We start from the raw sequence: 19615 nt of genomic DNA, 5'->3' as shown, positions 1-19615 counted from the left end.
CATAGCTACTCCCTTGAGGATTTGAAACACCACAACTACGTTATTGATTTTTCCGTTATTCTCTAAGACTACAGAAAACATTAAGTAAAAACACTTTTTACTTTTAAGTTTCTGAGCAGAAAGCCAAATGATTAAACAATCACACCCAGTTAATTAAAAAATATTGTGCTGTAGATGGGGTGTTCCCCAAACTAGAGTGAAATATATATTTTATAGAAATGTAGAATAAAATATATACACTCAAAATCTCTGAATACATGGTTTTCAGAGACTGCATTGCTCATGAAGTCTAAAAATAAAATAAAATAAAATCTTTATTTGCCATGTTTTTAAACATTTGCAATGGGTATTTGCCGATGACTGGGCTAGCATAACAGCAATAAGAGTTGAGGTCTGAAAGCTAAAGGGAAAATTACAGATCAATAAAGTGAGAGTCGTTGCAGAATATTGAGCTAACGAAGAATGACATTCGTTTCAGCATTGCAAATGGTAATTGTTGGAAGCAGGGGTTTTTGAGCTCCAAGTCAATGCAAAAAAACAATACAAACTAATAATCATAGTTGGGATAATTTTCATAGATTGTAACGGGGGACTCAGACAACTATGTAGTACTAAAGGAAAAATAAGAGACTGATCTCTGCCTCAACTCTTAATTTGAATCCTGTTACCTGATACATCTTGCAGGTCATACAGGTGCAAAGGAGACTAAAAATTAGAGTCTTTCTTTGTGCATATATGTGAAGAGGTGACCAAAAGCGTTTTTGGGAGATTGCTTTACTCTTCTAAAAAATATTTGGTAAATGTTGCCATATTAGGTTGTCTTGAATAAGGAAAGATTGTTGCTACTGGAATCTAATGAGTTGAGAAGAGAGATATGTCACTAAACATCATTCAAGAAAAAGCTCATTTCCTAATAACAACTATGTGAATTCAAAATTCAAGAGATCTTTAGTTAAGTAGGTGTGAACTAAATGATGAGCCACAAGCAAAAGATAAAATCAATGGGTTTGTTGGGTAAGTAGGAGGCTTAACCTGTTGAATCCTGTAGACCTTTATTTCTGCCATTAGTAGGCTGTAGTAACTTTGTCTGTCTTGGTTTCTTTGTTTGCTGCTGTGGTATAATATCCTTGTAAAAGCAAATTAATGTATAAAGGGTTTATGTTGGCTCACAGTTCAAACATATGGTCCATCACAGTAGGAAAAGAACAGCAGCAAGAGCACAAGTCACATTGCATTAACAGCTAAAGCAAATAACTATAAATGCGTGTAACCAGCTTACTTTCCTCCTTGAGAAAAACAGTAGAAACTGGTCAGGACCTAAGCCCCTTCAACTGTGTCACTCTACAGATTGGTGCTTGTGACTGAAAAGCTTCTTCATTTTCAACTTGAATGGGTTTAGAATTCTGGAGGTGATGAGGCAAATTTCTGGAGATTAACTAGAGGAAATCTCCACTCTGCATAAGAAGAATACTTTCCCATGGGTCCCAGATCAAATAAATGGAGGGAAGAGAGAGATCCAAAAAGTGCTGACATTCTCTGTCTCTCTGCCTCTCTGTCTCTCTCTCCTTCTCTCCTTCTCTCCTTCTCTCCTTCTCTCTCTCTCCCTCTCTCTCTCTCTGTCTCTCTCTCTCTCTCTCTCTCTGTATGTGTTTCTTGTTTGCCGTAAAATAAGCTGTTTTCATGCTGTCTTTACCATGAAAAGTTGAATCCTCTGAAACCATGAGCCAAAGTATATCCTTCCTTCATCAAAGCATCTTCAGACAACTTAGTCATAGCGACTCAAAAGTATAGTGCTAATATTTTCAACTGAGTTCTCTGTGTCCTCCCTTGCTCACATATATTTGCCCTCGTTATTGGCAATGAGTAAGAGACCCTGGTGAATTTTTTGATACAGTTCATAAAATAGCATGTATAATATAGTCAATAGAAAAGATTTTGCATAATGACATCTAAATAATAGATAGCTTCACCATGAAGGTATTAATTTGTTCAAAGAGATTTTTTTTTGAAAGACAAAGTTCTGTTGAACCAGAATAGTAAGACTTAAAACAAATGTTTGGCAATAATCATAGGTTTATAGGGGTTTCCCTTTCTTTGCCAAACCAAATAGCTGGCATTTGAGTTTAAATACTCTAATATTATATAAATATTCCCTAGTCTTTACTGTGGATAGTAATAGATAAAGTCTAACTTATTTAGTGAAGTATTTGCTAATATCAACTTTTCATTGGCCTATCTTTAACCCTTTGGTTTACAATAGCTTCATATGCAAAAATATGTTTAAATTCTAGAATACCTATCTCATGCATTTTGTTTTTACAAAGAGTGTATTTTTTTCTGAGATAATTACTAGAGCAGATCAAAGGTTCATAGAACTTAGGTGACCATTAGCTTAACATTGGGACAACTAAACACTGACAAAACGTAACTTGGTTCTTGAGTGACAGTGATGTATTTTATCAAGTCTTCCCCAATTACAAACTCAAATCTCTGAAGTAGAAAAGATTTCAATTTCCCCTGTAATTACTTTCTGTAATGTCCAGTAAGAAAGGAAGTGTTAGAAGTTTTTTGAGAGAACAATTGACCTAGACAGTGTAGAAAGGATTGCCTTAGATGAAGAGAAAATGTCACACAGGAGACAATTGCTATCACCCTCTCTTCCTCCACAAAGGGCTACTTTTCGAATCCAAAGTCTCATTCTCAACAAAATAACTGACTATTTGGATCCATGAAATGTCCTAGGGAGTACTGTTAGAGAAGTGACTTGGGTACAATCCCAGAAAGTCACCTTCTGCTGAGTGATGACAATTGTAGAAATCAGCTATCAGAATCTAGAGCTCTTTACCACCTGTTCTTTAGTATGAATAAGGAAAAATAAATAAGAAAAAGGAAAATAAGTATTAATACCCAAACTGGCCCCTACAGTTACACAAGGGCAAGAGTATATCATTGATGATTTACATATAGGCTTGCATAAATTACTGTTAGTACCATAAATACCCTCATAAGCTTTGGATAATTAATGCTCACCTAAATACCCCATATCTTTGGCTTTGTTTATCAATAACCTCTCATACTCTATTTAGATATCTGTAAATCTTCATATTACAAAAGATAACAAATGTTTAAAAGTGGTTATTATTTATCACTGTGTTTCCAGTGCTTACTCTATTATAAGAGTTTCTTTATTAAACATTAGCATTGATTGGTAAGTAGAATGGATGGTTGCAGAATCCTCCAAGTAGAAGTTCTGGGGACAATGAAGGTATTAGTGGATCAAGGTAAAAGAAGTGGCCAGTCATACCTAAAAGATACTTTCATTTCTCTCTTTTTTTAATAAATTTGACAGTTTTTTTTACTGAACAAAGTAAACAAAAAAAATGAATATTGATCCCATGACCTGGTCTTAATTCTTACAGATATTGTCATGCCAAGTTTTACCTGTTACTGATAATTTTATATTGGAATGTCTATTTTTTATTTTTTATTTTTTTTATTACGTATTTTCTTCAATTACATTTCCAATGCTAAAGAGCAGTCACTTCTGTTTATATTCTTTTGTAATCTTTATAATCTATAAATCTGCCTTAATATTTTTGTGTACATATTTTCCTTTGTAGTTTAGAGTATTTCCTATTAGAATATTTAAACTGTGATCATGTTTAACTATATGGAACATAAACATTGTAGAAAGTGTTGAGTGTAAAGCACTTTATGTGGGTCAAATCTGGAATTATGTGGACTAGGGTTTAGTAGCAAATAGAAACTCTGTCTACAATGTTAAAAAAAAAAAAAAGAATCCACCAGGCAATCAACAAGGACTTATCAAGGATTTATTAAGCACATGTTAGAAACCCAGTTCTGAATCCAATATCAAAGAGATTACACACATAATTATATCTTTTACTATATCTTTTTGTGTAGCTCAAATATGTACTTGACAAAGAAAAGCACTTGTACTTTATTTTATAATAGAGATTGGCTGATAAGTAAAATGTGATTCTTGGAAATTATTACCTTGAAATATCACCAGGTTATGACAGTGCTTCTTCCGTGGCACCATTATAGAGGTGAAACAAGAAGTGTATTTTTTGAGCTGGAGTTAACATTCTCTATCCAAAAGGCATTAGTTCCTCAGTAGTATGATTCCTCTAATGTGCTTAACATTGGAGCCCAAGCAATGATGCTGAACCTCAGATAGCTAAGGAAAGATACAGGCAGCTCATCTCCAAAAGGTCAGATTACCTGCCATGGCTTACAGAACAATTTTCATCAATGCTGTATTTAGAATGATGCTGCAAAAAAGATTTGTTTATGATTTTTATGAATGTGTGTGTATGTGTGTGTGTGAGAGAGACACAGAGACAGAGACAGAGACAGAGACAGAGACAGAGACAGAGACAGAGACAGAGAGAAACAGAGAGATTATGTGTACCACATGCGCTCAGGTGTCCTCAGAGGCTACAGAGCAGTAGATTCCCTGGAACTGGAGTTACAGTTGTAAGACACCTGATAGGGCTGGTACTAGGAACTGATGCTGTGTCATCTCAAAGAGCAGTAAGCATTTTTAACTGCTGATCCACCTATACAACCCTACAGAGTGGCATTTTTATGTCTATTTTGATATTTTATTTTAATTTTGAGATTATAATATATTTATAACATTTCTTCCTTCTCTTTCTTCCTTCCAAAACCTCCCATATACCCCTTCCCACTCTCCTTCAAATTTATGGCCTCTTTTTCTACTAATTATTTTTGCATATATATATATATATATATGTATATATATATATATATATATTCCTAAATATAGCCTCAATCTATATAATATTACTTATATGTGTGTTTTTAGGGCTGATCATTTGGCACTGGACAACCAACATTTATATCTTTAAAAAAGGGGGCTGGCAAGATGGCTCAGCCGGTAAGAGCACTGACTGCTCTCCCGAAAGTCCTGAGTTCAAATCCCAACAACCACATGGTGGCTCACAACCACCTATAATGAGATCTGACACCTTTTTCTGGTGTGTCTGAAGGCAGCTACAGTGTACTTATCTATAATAATAAATAAATGTTTTTTTAAAAAATCTAAAAATAACCAGTTACTCAGGGACACACTCATGTCTACATTTTCATAATGTTTCTAATTTTATTTTGTGCCAAGAGTAAGTACTAGCCATTAAAACTGAAAAATTGGTACACCAATGACCCAAACAGCCTGTTACAGTAACTTACTGCTATAAATCTTTTCATACTCAATGACACAAACAACTGACATAGTGTTGTGCTCAGGAGTTTGCAAAGAGCAGAATAAGGATGGATTTTTGCTGCTATATGATTTCTGAAGTCTCAGCTGGAGGTCTCAAAGGTTGTCTCTTACTTGACAACTGGGAGTTAAGCATCTGTAAACTTATTCACTCACATGTCAGGTGTCTAGATTGGGAGCTCCTGAGACTGAGACTGCTAATTAGAGTGCCCATATTTGACCTTACCACACGCCTTAGGTTCCTTTTAACATGGCAGCTGCAGGGAAGCGGAGCTTTTTATATGCTAGCTCCTGAGACCAAGCATAGATGAGCCCTGGAACAGGCAGAAGCTCTGTCTCTTTTTGCACACTATCAGGGGAATTCATAAAGTGTCATCTTACTGCATTCTTTCAGTTAGAAGAATGTCACAGGCTTTCCCAACTCAGTATGTGGGAATAAAGATCCCTAAATGATCTTAGCAGGAAGAGTTTCAAAGTCTCATCAAAGAAAACATATGTATGGGAGATGTGATAGAAATCATCTTTGACAAACTCTTCTCCAATACCTTTCTTGTCAAAATCCACTTTTCTCAGGCACACAGATCATACTTGTGTTTAGTCTCAATGACCAAAGGAATGCACATCTACATGAATAGTAAACCAGAAAGCTGCTTCTCTTTGGTGGTTGTTGTTAGTGTTGCTATTTTCTACATAAGAAAAACAAATTGGTAATGTATAAGAAGCCTCCACTGATGAAAGTGAATACAGTTATTGAATTAAAACACATTTCAAAGCTCAGAATCATGCCCTTTACCTCAGAGAGATATCTCAGTTTAAGCCCTGTGAGCAGAACTTGTTATGAAACCTTGTGACCTGAGAACTGAAATATCTGCCCAGAATATGCATCAGACAATATGGAGATACATGTACTGCTACACTTCTATTCAAAATCGGGGAACTAAATGATGCATAGCAATCATTGATTAGTGGGAATTCTACAATGTGGAAAAGCTGAGGTTAGCAAGTCCCTGACTAGGAATGCATTCTTGGGATGCTTGCTCTTGTTTTCCTCTCTGTTCTCTGAGGGCTTATTCTGTTATTTTAGTGGCGTTTCTTACTAAGACACATTTGTTTGTACCTAAGTAGCTCTTTTAAACTATTTTCCCCACCAAAAGAAGATTAAGGGCTCAAAAAAGTCTTTTCATTTTTTATCATCTTTGTTGCTTTCAAGCCAAGCAGGTAGAATTCCCTTACCTGTTAGAGCTTTGGGGATATCAATTTATAATTCACATCATTACACACAAGCCATATCCACAAATCTCTTCAGGATAAGCCCAGTATCCGTTTGACAAGAGTGGATTTTAGAGATGTACTGCACAGCATGCTTAAATTAAAAATAATATGTTATATATTTCAAAACTGCTAAGACAACTATGTAGGTGCGGTTATCCCCCAAAATGATAAATATGTTACAGGATGATTTGACTTGATGCAAACCTTCCAAGTGATACATTTATCAAAACCTTATATTATTCTCTATAAATCCATATGGTTATTATTTGTCAATTAAAGCTAAGCCTACTTGAGCAGGCATGGTGGTGCTCACCTGTATTCCATGAACAGCAGGGACTGGGCAAGATGATTGTGAGTTCGTGGAAACTGGATTATTTATTGAGACAATAACTCAAAAATAGAAAGAAAGCTAACTTTCTTGGCCATAGGTTTCTTCTGTATAAGGCTACTGTGGCAAAAACCCTCAGTGTTCTTAGAAGTTTGATGTTTGAAGGACAGAGTCTTCCAGGAATACTATAGTATGTTCTAGTAAGTCTTGCTGTCAGTTGAAATGAAGTCATAAGGCACTTGTCTAGATATTTCTTGAATTTTAACACAGAGATCTTACAGACCCATTCATTATCCTTTATCTTCTAACTACTGGCTATATATTGAATGCCCAAAATACTTCATCTGGGAATCTCATTAGCTGAAAGACCAGATGTACAATATGTATTTTCTATTTTCATGATAGCACAGGATATAGTGAGTGAACTGTTCACCATTCCCTAGATTACAACAGTAAATACTTCCTTCCCCTTACGGTCTTCCAACCATCTCCTTGAGCCCCTTCCAGCTTCTGCCTGGCACCTGGACCCAGAGACAATGCTACAACATTTAGATTTGGAAGATACTATTGATTATGTGCATAGCTATTTATTACTATATGATAAATCACCCCAAATCTTAATGACTTCAAATAAATGTATTTAGCACTTTGTTTCTCACAGTGTCCATGTATCAAGAATTTGGAAGGTCCTGCCCGAGTTATTTCAGCTTAGGGTGTGACTAGGTGCAGTTAGATGGTAGATGGAGCTGAAATACTTAGGGGCTGGACAGATGTCTTTCTCTTCTCACCTAGTATCAGAGCTTGTATACTTGATCTCTCCACATGGGCACATTATTTTTTTATATACTCTAATTGTCTCAAAGCAGCTAGACAACAGACATAGAGACTAAAAGATCTAAGTATACATTCTATCAAGCCAGAATGAAATGCCAGTGCTTATTCTGACTAAGTTTCTGAAATCATTTAGTGTCAATTTAATCATGATATATTCTGTTGCTTAAAAGCAAGTCAAATGCCCATTTAGGAAGAGATGTAGACTCCCATGACCAGTGGAGGGATCTCCAGGATAAGTTTATGGGATTCCACCCAAAGGATTTAAGGGGCAGCTACTTTATAAAGTATTAGAATGTTCAGCTAAACATCAAGGGATCTTAAGCACCACAATAGATTTATTCTGAATTCATGAACATTTGCAAAAGTTGTTCTAGCTAAAAGAAAGAAATATAAACAAAACATGAAAGAATATGTAAATCTTAAACTTTAACTGCTTTAGTTAAAAGTTGACATTTACCGTAAGTCATCTTTAGGATGTCTGTCTTGAAAATAGTTTATGTAGGAAGATGGCCAATCATGAGTTAACATGTAACCAAGTATATGCCTCCAGGTGAGTTGGCCCTAAACATTTCCTTCTCAATCATATATTTCCTCAGTACAAAAATGTCTTCTTTTATGGCCTTCTTTCTCACTGACTGGCAGTATAATCCATCTAGTGATTTGCTTATCATCATCATCATCATCATCATCATCATCATCAACACCAATCCTTTTTCTACACTCCAGTCTTTATCCCCCTCCATGTCTGTCCTCAGACAGTTCCTCATTCCATTCTTCCTCTCCCCTGTCTCCTAGAGGATGTCCCCAGCCCACCCCACCCCCCTGACCTCAATCCTTCAAACCTCCCAACTCCCTGAGGTCTCCAGTCTCTCAAGGGTTAGGTGTATCTTCTCTCACTGAGGCCAAACCAGGCAGTCCTCTGCTGTAGATGTGTTGGGGGGCCTCAGACCAGATAGATTATGCTGCCCAGTTGGTGGCTCAGTGCCTGAGAGACCTCGGGGTGGGGGGCTAGGTTAGTTGAGATTGCTGGTGTTCCTATGGGGTCATCCTCCTCATCTTCTTCGAGCCTTTCCCTAATTCAACACAGGGGTCCCCAACTTCAGTCCATTGGTTTGGTGTAAGTATCTAAGTCTGTCTAGTTCATCTTCTTGTTGGGCTTCTCAGAGGACAGCCATCCTAGGCTTCTGTATGTAACCTCACCATCAGTAATATTTTAGCATCAGTAATATTGTCAGGTCTTGGAGCCTCCCCTTGAGATGGATTCTAATTTGGGCCTGTCACTGGGCCTCTTTACTCTCAGTATCTTCTCCATTTTTGTCCCTGCAGTTTCTTTTAGACAGGAACAATTCTGGGTCAGAGTTTTTGACTGTGGGATGGCAACCCCACCCCTTCCTCTTGATACCATGTCTTTCTATTGGAGGTGGACTCTACAAGTTCCTTCTCCCCACTGTTGCACATTTCATCTAAGGTCCCCACCTTTGAGTCCTGGGAGTCTCTCACCTCCCAGGTCTCTGGTACATTCTAGAGGGTCCCCCCACCTCCTACATTCTGATGTTGGCTGTTTCCATTCTTTCTGCTGGCCCTCGTGGTGTTACTCCTGTTCCACCTTCTAATACCTGATCATTTACCTCCTTTCCCTTTTCCCTTCCCCTCTACTCTCCCACCAAGGTCCCTCACTCCCTCTGCCTCCCCTCTCCCTGTGATTGCTTTCTTCTTCCTCCCAAGGGGGATTGAAGCATTCTCACGTGGGCCCTTCAGGTTGTTAATCTTCTTGAGTTCTGTGGATTGTATCCTGGGTATTCTGTACTTTTGTTGGCTAATATCTGCTTATTAGTGAGTACATCACCATGCATGTCCTTTGGGGTCTGAGTTACTTTACTCGGGATCAGGATGATATTATCTAGTTCCATCCATTTGCCTGCAAAACTCATGATGTCCTCTTTCTTAATAGCTGAGTAGTATTACATTATGTAAATGAAACACATCTGTGTCCATTCTTCTGTTGTGGGACATTTGGGTTGTTCCCAGCTTCTGTCTATTACAAATAAGGCTATATGAACATACTGCATCAAGGGCCCCTGTGACATAGTGGGGCATCTTTTGGGTATATGTCTAAGAGTGGTATATCTAGGTCTTCAGGTAGATCTATTTCCAATTTTCTGAGGAACCTCCATATTGATTTCCAGAGTTGCACCAGCTTGCAATCCCACCATCAATGGAGAAGTGTTCCTCTTTCTCCACATCCTCTCAAGCATGTGTTGTCACCTGAGGTTTTGATCTCAGCCATTCTGATTGGTGTAAGTGGAATCTCAGGATCATTTTGATTTGTATTTCCCTGATCACTAAGGACTTTTGAACATTTCTTTAAGTGCTTCTTGGCCATTCAAGATTCCTCTGTTGTGAATTCTGAGTTTAGTTCTATTATCTCAATTTTTGTTTGAGTTGTTCCATTATTTTGGAGGTTAGCTTATTGAGTTCTTTATGTTTTGGTTATTAGCCTTTGGATGTGGGCCTTTTTGTTGTTGTTGTTGATTTGCCCTTGGAAGTTGATCTTGACCATTTGAATTCAATTTTAGAATTGTGCAGGTGAATTTTTGCATGTGTATAGGTATGTGTTATATGCATCTGTGAATATAGTTTTGGTTAACTACTGTTTTTCCCAGTAGAATACAAGCATTAAGAAAAAGCAGAGAATTTTGTCTTCTTATTTACTGCTTTCTCCTTACCATTTGCCTTGCACATAATAAAAACTCAATAAATACTGGTGAAAATATAAATAAATGAATGATGTGTAGTTTATAAATGTAACTCAGAAATCTCTTCTTCAAAACTCAATAATAAGAGGGCATAGTGGGGTAGGTATATAACTTCAACACATGGTAGACTGAGTCAGGAGACTCTGACTTTAAAGACCATCCTGGGTCACAAAGTAAGATTGTGAATTTTTTAAAGCAATTATATCAATATTTTCTCTTAGAAAAATAAATGACCCATGGGTATTAGTTTCCTGTAAAAAAAAAAACTTATCTTTCATAATATATACAAAAAGCTGAAAATACTGATTTATTTTACCACCTGCCATTAAATAACAAGGAATAATACAAATTGTATTATTAATTTCAACTTTTTTGACAATCTTAATCAGACTCATCATCCATAATTGTGAAAGTAAATCACTTGGGGCTTGATATAGACAAAAGTTCATGAAAGTCAAAGACTTCTAGTGTCTTCCAAATCATACAGTGTGCATTCAAACCAACTTGGCCTTGAATCTCAGCTTTACCATTTATTAATATTATAGCACTTCAAAACCATGTAGCATCTCTTTGCCTCAATTTCTCCTGTGGTTTACAAGGTTGGTCTCTCAATGAGGCTGACTACATTTGTAAGTACATAATATGTAGTCGTAATCAATAAATTATATTCATCTATTATTCATATATATATATATATATATATATATCAATTCATAGGAACTTATGTTCCATCCAAATTGAAAAAAAAAAAACATCTCTTAAGGCAATAAAAATATCCAGGCTTATAATTAAGCTAAAAATTATCTAGCCATCACTTTTGGAGGATTTTGTCACTGAAAATTCATTGTGGTTGGATTCACACAATTTCCTAAGGAGGGCTAAAAACTCCATTATGCCCTTGTGTTGATTGAGGCACACTAGTCTCGAGTTCCAACTGAGCAATTTCCAATTATAGCAGAAGGGACACTAGATCCAATCAAAGAATCTGGGTGTAGAATGTAAAGAAAAGATACTTCCCCTACCCTAGCATTTAGAAATTCTCCATTTTTACTTTCAAGGGCATAAAAGTCTGAGACATGGGGTGCACTACAGTATTTTTTTCTTAAGTGCCATATTCTTTAATTATATTGAAATCATTTTCTTATAACAAGTTCACTGTGCTGTAATTCTGGCCAACTTCAGATTCAATTTATTGTCAATGCAAGAACGGGCACATTTAATGGCATGTAAAAACAGAAGCACCAAATAAACAATAATAACAATAAATATCTAATGATTTTCAGTGCCAAAGCAGTAGTTTCTACAACAGACCAAATTGGAGATACTATCAATGCAGGAGATACAAATGAATGCATTGATCTGTCCACCAGATGAGTCAGTTTCTGTAGAAATGTTACAAATCAGTACAACATGAAACAGGGAAGCTAGAGGTGTTTCGTGTTTGAAGCTCAGTGATTGAAGGTGGTGGGTTGGCAGAAATGGTTAACAGTTCCCAGCTAATTAAAAAAAAAAAAAGAAGGAAGTGGTGTCAAATATTCCTTCCTAACTGGGAGGCTTGGCATATTTACAGACCATGTATACAAATTGGTTTTTATTTCAGCTTCTGTTTACCCCTGACTCGGTAAAAGACTCTTCTCCATTTTCCACTACATAGGAATCTTGCCATACTGCCAAAACATTTTATTCTGAACCTTAGCCATTTAGTGTAACAACAACAACAAAAACAACAAATATCCAAATCAATTACCATTATGCTTTTCAAAATCAAAACCATGTCCTTTGATGTGGATAACTTAATCTTCTCTATTTAATTTTAAAAGCACTGAACAAGTCATAAAAGTAAACAAGAAGACCCTTAACCTAGTATTCATATCACCTGTTTATCAAGAATTGGGTAGATAGCAGGGCAGTGGTGACACACGCCTTAAATCCCAACACTTGGGAGGCAGAGGCAGGTGGATTTCTGAGTTCAAGGCCAGCCTGGGCTACGGAGTGAGTTCCAGGACAGCCAGGACTACACAGAGAAACCCTGTCTCAAAAAAAAATCAGAGAGAGAGAGAGAGAGAGAGAGAGAGAGAGAGAGAGAGAGAATTGGGTAGAAATTTCCTCACTACAACAGATAAATTTTGTGGCAGCAAATTTTAAAGAACTGACTTAATTAACCATAACTATGCTCAGAAGAATCATTGAAAAACTGTTGAATGAATGAAGAAATAGTTTCCAAATATAGGGGAGCCCTCTTAAAATTCCACCTCCCTCATTATTCACCAAGTTTGTATTAAATGCCCACAGTTTTCATGATAATATATAAAATAATGCTATTCTATTCTACCTCTGGTACTTAACTGAATGAGTTCATCTCTTTAGCTATCCATTCATAGTGTGAGTGGAAAGGCTAGAGAAATTCTATGAATGAGCCAGCCTGAAAAGAAACATGGATGTGCATCTTTAAGCCCTTTTTTGTTTTATGTGCTAAAACCAGGTAACTAGCTAACTACTCCTATTTTCTTTTCAGAATTCAGGAACTTAAATATTATCTCACTCAAGCAGTGGTAAATGTTTACTTATGAATTTCCAAATGATCCTAAAAGGGAGAATAGAATTTTGTGAAATTCTGTAATCAGGGAAAAAAGAAAAGCTCAATAACCTTGGGCAGATTAGAGAGAAACATATGGTGAAGGGTTGCTTCCATTTGAAAAATAATGTTAGATTTACTAATATACAATTCGTTGTACATTTTAGAGTCAGACATTAGAATTCATGAAAGCCAGTGATTTCAAATCTTTTCCATTGGAACCACTGGATAAAACATATAGATCCTAAATTCTGGCTCCCAGAGTATCTTATCCAACTGCTCTTGCAGGGAATGTAAGGAAAGACACAAAGGAGCATATTTGCAAAAAATCTCCAGCAGCCACAGCAGGGATCCATGGCTCTAGTACAATCTTCACATTTTTGGCATGAGGCATCTGTGGTCTGAAAAACATAACTGCCTGAGATCAACAGTTTATAAACCTTCTCCCAGCAAAACCTAAGACCCAAATATCCCAATCCCAGACTGGATCTCCATAGCATTAACTATTCTGGTTGATGGTAGTTAGACACAGTTGAGCAGATACCATTTCCCTGATCACTACTCACTCTCATCCTGGGAAGTGCTTTCCCTGTAGTAACAAACTGTCTCTAGTTTCCCTACCTTAAAATATAGTACTTAGAAAACCTGAGGTTGCCTACAATCAATATGATGAGTATGTCCCCTCCTCACAATGCATGTACTGCTCCCCTTCTTGCATGAAATAAGTCTTCAGATGGTTATGAAGACACTGTAATAGTTAACACATATGTTTAGTCCATATTTAAAACACTTATTTGTAACTTTGAACCAGTTAAACCATTCACACACTTTCCTATTCAGCCTTTTCTTTGAATGAGCTATCCATGTCTTCTAACTTGTCTTCAACACGTGGGTATCTCTCTTCCATGTATTATAAACTATTTGTGAAGCTGACATCTGAAGCTTTTTATTTTCAGCTTTATTTTAATCTGGGGTTTCTTTAGTGATCCTATTTCTTTGTTAAGTTCTCATTTTATGTCTTGTTTTTATTCTTTCATTTAACTGCTTTTAGAGACTTCATTGAGGGATTTATTCCCATCATCCTCTTTAACATCCTTGAATATATTCATAATTGCTATTTTGAAGTCCTTTTCTGTACTTCAGCTATTTTGCATTTCTCTCACAATAGAGATACAGACATCTGGTGGACTCCTTGCTGCTCGTATTTGTGTTTTTGCATTGGTGTCTATGCATCAGGAGTCAGAATGTTTGATGTGTTCCTTGGTGTCAATATCTAGTCCTGTCCTTTGGGGTAAATGTTCCATTCTTTGATTGCTGTTGCCTATACTGCATCTTTGGCAAATGTGGTGGCTGTGGTCTCTAGTAGAGAGTGCTTATGTGGTTTGATGAGTGACAGAAAGGAATGAAGACAGACTAGGATAAAAGCTTGAGAGGGGCCTCTGGAAAGAACTAAGGGAACCCTGGGTCCATACCAAGATGTCAAGTCCCCAGGGAAAGAAAACAGACTGGTAGAAGGGCCCCTGGAGGCTAGGCTGTTATGGGACTAACTCTAAAGAGATCATAATAGAGAATAGGAAGGGCTTTGAAAATCTACCCAAGTTCTAGACTGGTGTGGCTATTGTGAGTTCCTGGTAAAAAGTGTTTCTGGGCTCTGTGACTGAGAAAGGAATGCAGATGGGCTAGATAGTAGGCTCAAAAGGAAATAGACAAGCTGGGTCTTCATCAAGAAGCAGACTCTCCAGGAAGTAGAGATGGGGTCAAAAAAAAGGTCTCCTGTAAGCAGGTTGCTACAGGAACAAGGATGTCTAAGTCATTTACATTTTAAGAAAAGAAACAATATAGTACTTCAATCTCAGCCCAGTTTGACCATTTATTACTGAGTTCATTCAGTTGTGCACATGAGACTACTCAGATGTCAGGCTGAATATTCTTTGCCAGATTCTATATAAGATAATAACTTTAGGTTATCCTCCCCGTTGCATTCTAAAAATCTATACAAGTAGAACTTCTTACCTCCAAATACATTAACTATCTCACAAAATCTTGCTGAATTCTTGACACAAAATCAACACTCAACAATTAGTTGGTGAATGAAAACTTCATTTGCTTTTAGTAAGCTATGGCACATCGATCATTAAACTAACTTCTATAGGATACTCTAACAGGATTCACAGTAAGGAGGGATGACTTTATAAAGTAGCAGTTTCACAATTACTTTTTAGAAGAACTTAGGTCAGATTCATTGTGATTATAAGTAGAATGTTTAAAGGTTGTAATTAATGTCCTTGTTGATTACACTAGAACCATTTGTTGATTAAAAAAAAAAAAAGATGAAGAATTTTTGCCTGGTACTGTAAACAAGGGCAGCTACCCATGGCCAATAAGGTTATGGATTCTAAAAGAGAACCTACTACTCTCACTTCCATAAGCCAGTATGATTCCAAGTAACACTGTAAATACATATTCTTACAACTACAGATAAATGTACCTTTCACCTCCAATCAAAAAAGCTTCATTTTGCCACAAATAAAGGCCATTACACAGCTGGTCAAAATGCAGAGAGCAAACGGTTATGAGGTATTTATCCCCAACAGATCCATCTGCAACATAATCCTCATAACCAAGGCTCAAGGGATGTCACACAAAAGGAGGTAGAAAGATCCAATGAGCCAGAGGACCAAGACATATGCTATTACATACTATAATTTATGTCTGACAGAGAGCTTCACTGGAAAAAAAAAAAAAAACCTTAAAACGGTGGTCATCTAAACAAAACTTCACAGTTGATATCCCAAAATGAAAACAGGAAATCTCCCAAGGCCTCATTCCTAGATGAAGACCTATAGGTCATTAGTGGCTGCTAAGAGGGGGAGAATCAATATCTATGGGTGACCCCTTGATAAGTTATCCAATCCCATATGGTCAGCCCTAGACTTGTGTACACATGAACAACCCTAGACAGAATCAACTGAATACTTTTACATAAACACATACATATATAACAATAGTCATTAAAGAAGAAGAGGTCATGAATTTGAGAGGGGCTTATGGGAAAAGGTCAAGTGGGGAAGTGTGGGGTGAAAATGCAGCACTCGTGTATGAAATTCTAAAACAGTAATAAAATAAACACAAATATCAATGAATAACTAATGTGTCAAATGAATGACCCTTCTGTCTCCTACTCTGACTTTCCTAGAGATCATATATACATATTTATGGAATGAAGTGCCTAACAATTACCCATACCAACTAGCTCTCTACCTCAAATTCTAAGTCATTGCCAGTTTTCAATGGTATGTTTAGCCATGTTTAGGGCTTTATCACCAAGGGCACTTTATCACAATGGGCAGTGTTGATAAACCAAGGCTCGAAGGACTCTATGGATCTCTATTATTCATTTTTAAGGAGCATGTATTTCTCTTAGAGGGAAGTAGCATGTACTAATCTGGATAAGTAAGACACATGGAAGGCAATCTGTTTTCCTTCCTGACTTCTGCAATGGATCATCTGAGCGCATGAACTATAATCTACCCTAACCATTCTGGAAAAGCTCACATGTCTCTTTAGTCCATGACAGCTATCTCTCCATTTTATAAGCAATAAAGTAGTCTAAAAATATCTACTCTTGTATCTACCTATCTAGGTTCTCCTGTGACTTTAAAACCTCATTTTGAATGCACTAGGTACAATCTGTCTTCACTCCATTTGGTTTACAAATGAGCTTACATTCATAATATGTTCAAAATTCTCCATTTGGCATACTTTTTATATGTGGCTGAAAGTACTACAGACATGTAGTTAACAATGATAAGTAATAGTAATATCAAGTCTTGTATTTTGGGAAACCTACCCTTACCAGTATTAGGTAAGCTTAAAAATGCAGCAGAGGATTATATAGAATTATAAGAAGTAAGTTAGCCAAAAGGGGAGATAATTTGACCTGTGACTATTTATAGATAAGTTGGCATCAAGTAAGTCATTAAATTCCACCATTTGATTCCCTCTTTTGACTCAACTTTACACTCTGAACCCATTTGTCTCTAAGGTGATTTGCCTTTCAGACCAAATGATAAAAACTATTTTCTGTCTTGCATCTAATTTGTGAAGAAATAATCAGCATAAAGCACAACCGGCATTGACTAAAATGGTATGTTCAACTATGGTAAAGATTCTTACTGGTCGAAAAAATCAATTTTACCAATCAATACTGAAAACACTGTCTGTTCTACAGATATACATAACAAATAATGAATATATAATCTCCACTTTATAGTCGAAGTGAACCAGGGGGCCATAGGAGAAATAGTATAATTAAGGGGTTCATCTTAAATCAAATGTTAATTAAATAACCAATTCATAAATGGGTCATGCTACTAAAAGTTCTTAACTCAGGGTCAGATATATAACAGTAATTCAGAAAAGGTGTTTTGAAAGAAAGAATAAATGAATGAAGAAATGAATGAATGATACTCTTCATATATTTTTAGTTTAATACTATAATTTTGGAAATTGGTTTTAAAACAGTCTAATAAAATCTATAGATTGGAAAACATGATTTATAAAACTCAATATTGAACATAGCATAGCTGTTGGTGTTTGTTGATTAATTTAAAAGATCACAAAGTTGTTATTTTTATATTTAATTTTTCCACATGAAATGAATTGTATCTGTGCTATAAATAATTGAATTGAACTCAAAAGAGCACTCCCTATTTCAAGAACCTCCTACACTAACAGTTAACAATAATTCATCCTTATAATTCTAAGGAACCTTCCATCAAAATTGACTGACTGTGCTTCCTGTCTCTTTTCTGCCAGGAAGAAGATGTTACTCGTGAAAGTCGTTTTAACTTCAGTGGCTATGGGATGGGTCACTGCCTCCAAATGAAAGATGGCACAGCTGTCAAGGCTACACCTGCCAACCCACTTCCACAACCCCCCAAAGATGCAGATGCTATCAAGAAGAAGTTTGTGGATCGGGCAAAAAGAATTGACACCATATCTCGAGCTGCCTTCCCACTGGCCTTCCTCATTTTCAACATCTTTTACTGGATCACATACAAGATCATTCGGCATGAAGATGTCCACAAGAAATAGATGTACCCTGTTGACCCTGGACCTTCTTGCCTAAGTGTTGTGCTTGTAAATACACAGTAATAGTGTCTTTATATCGCTTCAACAGAGAAGAACATTGAGGGTGGGGGGAGGGAAATCACGAGGGTGGGGTTTCTGGCACCTATATGACAAAAGACAGGTTCTATGGGAAATTAAGAAAACTGCACAAAATTAAGGTGTTGCAGAATCACATGAGCATAACTCCCATCCATAGTCTATAGCATTGTTCTTTCAGATGATGCATCGCTCAGACATGATGTGCAAGGTCAAGTTCTCAATGGATGATTAATTTATGGTTTGACTTGATGAGATTTGGTTCTGAAAGTTTAGTTTAATGCGCGCGAGTACGCGCGTGCGTGCGCGCACACACACACACACACACACACACACACACACACACTGAAAATGCTTACCATCTGACAATAGTGACTAGTCTATAGTAAATAATTGAGGACCAAACTTTTTCAGGAAAATGCTGCCTCGTTTTTAAAACAAGCCTCCTGAGCTATGACATTTACAATGTCTGTAATTAGTGTTTCACCCAAGAAATCCTTCTGTGGGTTGTAAATTCTTTCTATGTACCAGAAAACAAGATAAACACAAATGACAAAGAACAGATTTCTACTCTACTGTCTGTAGGTGTCCACTTTGATATTATTTTTCTTTCCTAGATGTAAATTGGGGGTTTATTGTGTGTTGCGTAATTGATTTACTGGTATATCCTCTTAAAACAAATGCTCATTTTATTTTAGATCAAGTTAGCATACTATGTATATTTTTTTCACTTTGGCTATATTTACGTGTGACTTTAAGTGCCCAAGTGTAACTTAGCTATTGCTGTCGCTAAGCCACAGTATTTATGGAGATGGTGTGTTGTGACCGGTGTAGCTCAGATTAGCTCAAACTTCCCATTTCTGCCCTCATTGTAGCTGTAACTACTAGTCCTAATGTTGACTGACCAGTAATTTGTACTTTCAATCCAAGTGAATATCGTTTTAAATATCCTTGACTAACTTAAAAACTTTAAAACTGTACTGTGATTTTCATAACCCGTTGCCTTTTTGGTACCAGAGCTACGTGGTTTGAATCCTGGCTACATGTTTTAAGTAAGAAAAAAAAATGTATTTTTGCTTACTCAAAAGACAACCTGTAAAAATATATGGAAATAATTACATTTTACATGTGCTGTGAAAGGGATTATTTTAAAAAAGCATTTGTTCAGTTTCAATAAAGATAAGTGTGCCACTAAGTTGTCCAGAGTCTTTAGATTTTTGTTCTAAAATGTAAATCATTCACATGGCTATAATAACTTGGATTTTTGTGTGATCTTCCTCATAAACTTGAATCATTTATATAGCTAATATACTATTTTTCTTTTTATTATAATGTCTGTTATTCTTGAGAATTTTATACATATACACAATGAAATATGATCATATGCAACATACAATTCCTTCCTCACTCTTATT

The 19615-nt window shown here is 36.4% G+C and overlaps 1 protein-coding gene across 6 annotated transcripts in view; it reads left to right on the top strand.

The window, feature by feature from the left end:
- Window positions 1-19395, top strand: part of Glra2 (glycine receptor, alpha 2 subunit) — a 198851-nt gene extending 179456 nt beyond the window's left edge. For all 6 annotated transcript variants that reach the window (NM_001357099.1, XM_030251336.1, XM_006528836.4 and 3 more), the window contains one exon: window positions 17850-19395. In NM_001357099.1, coding sequence (NP_001344028.1) covers window positions 17850-18128 — 279 coding nt within the window. In that variant the 3' untranslated portion in view covers window positions 18129-19395. The remainder of the gene's footprint in view (window positions 1-17849) is intronic.
- Window positions 19396-19615: the final 220 nt, after the last annotated feature.

Source organism: Mus musculus, chromosome X, assembly GCF_000001635.26.
Source record: "Mus musculus strain C57BL/6J chromosome X, GRCm38.p6 C57BL/6J".
In the NCBI taxonomy this organism is placed as follows: domain Eukaryota; kingdom Metazoa; phylum Chordata; class Mammalia; order Rodentia; family Muridae; genus Mus; species Mus musculus.
The sequence above is the reverse complement of the archived record's forward strand: the minus strand, read 5'-3'. Positions and strand labels throughout refer to the sequence as shown.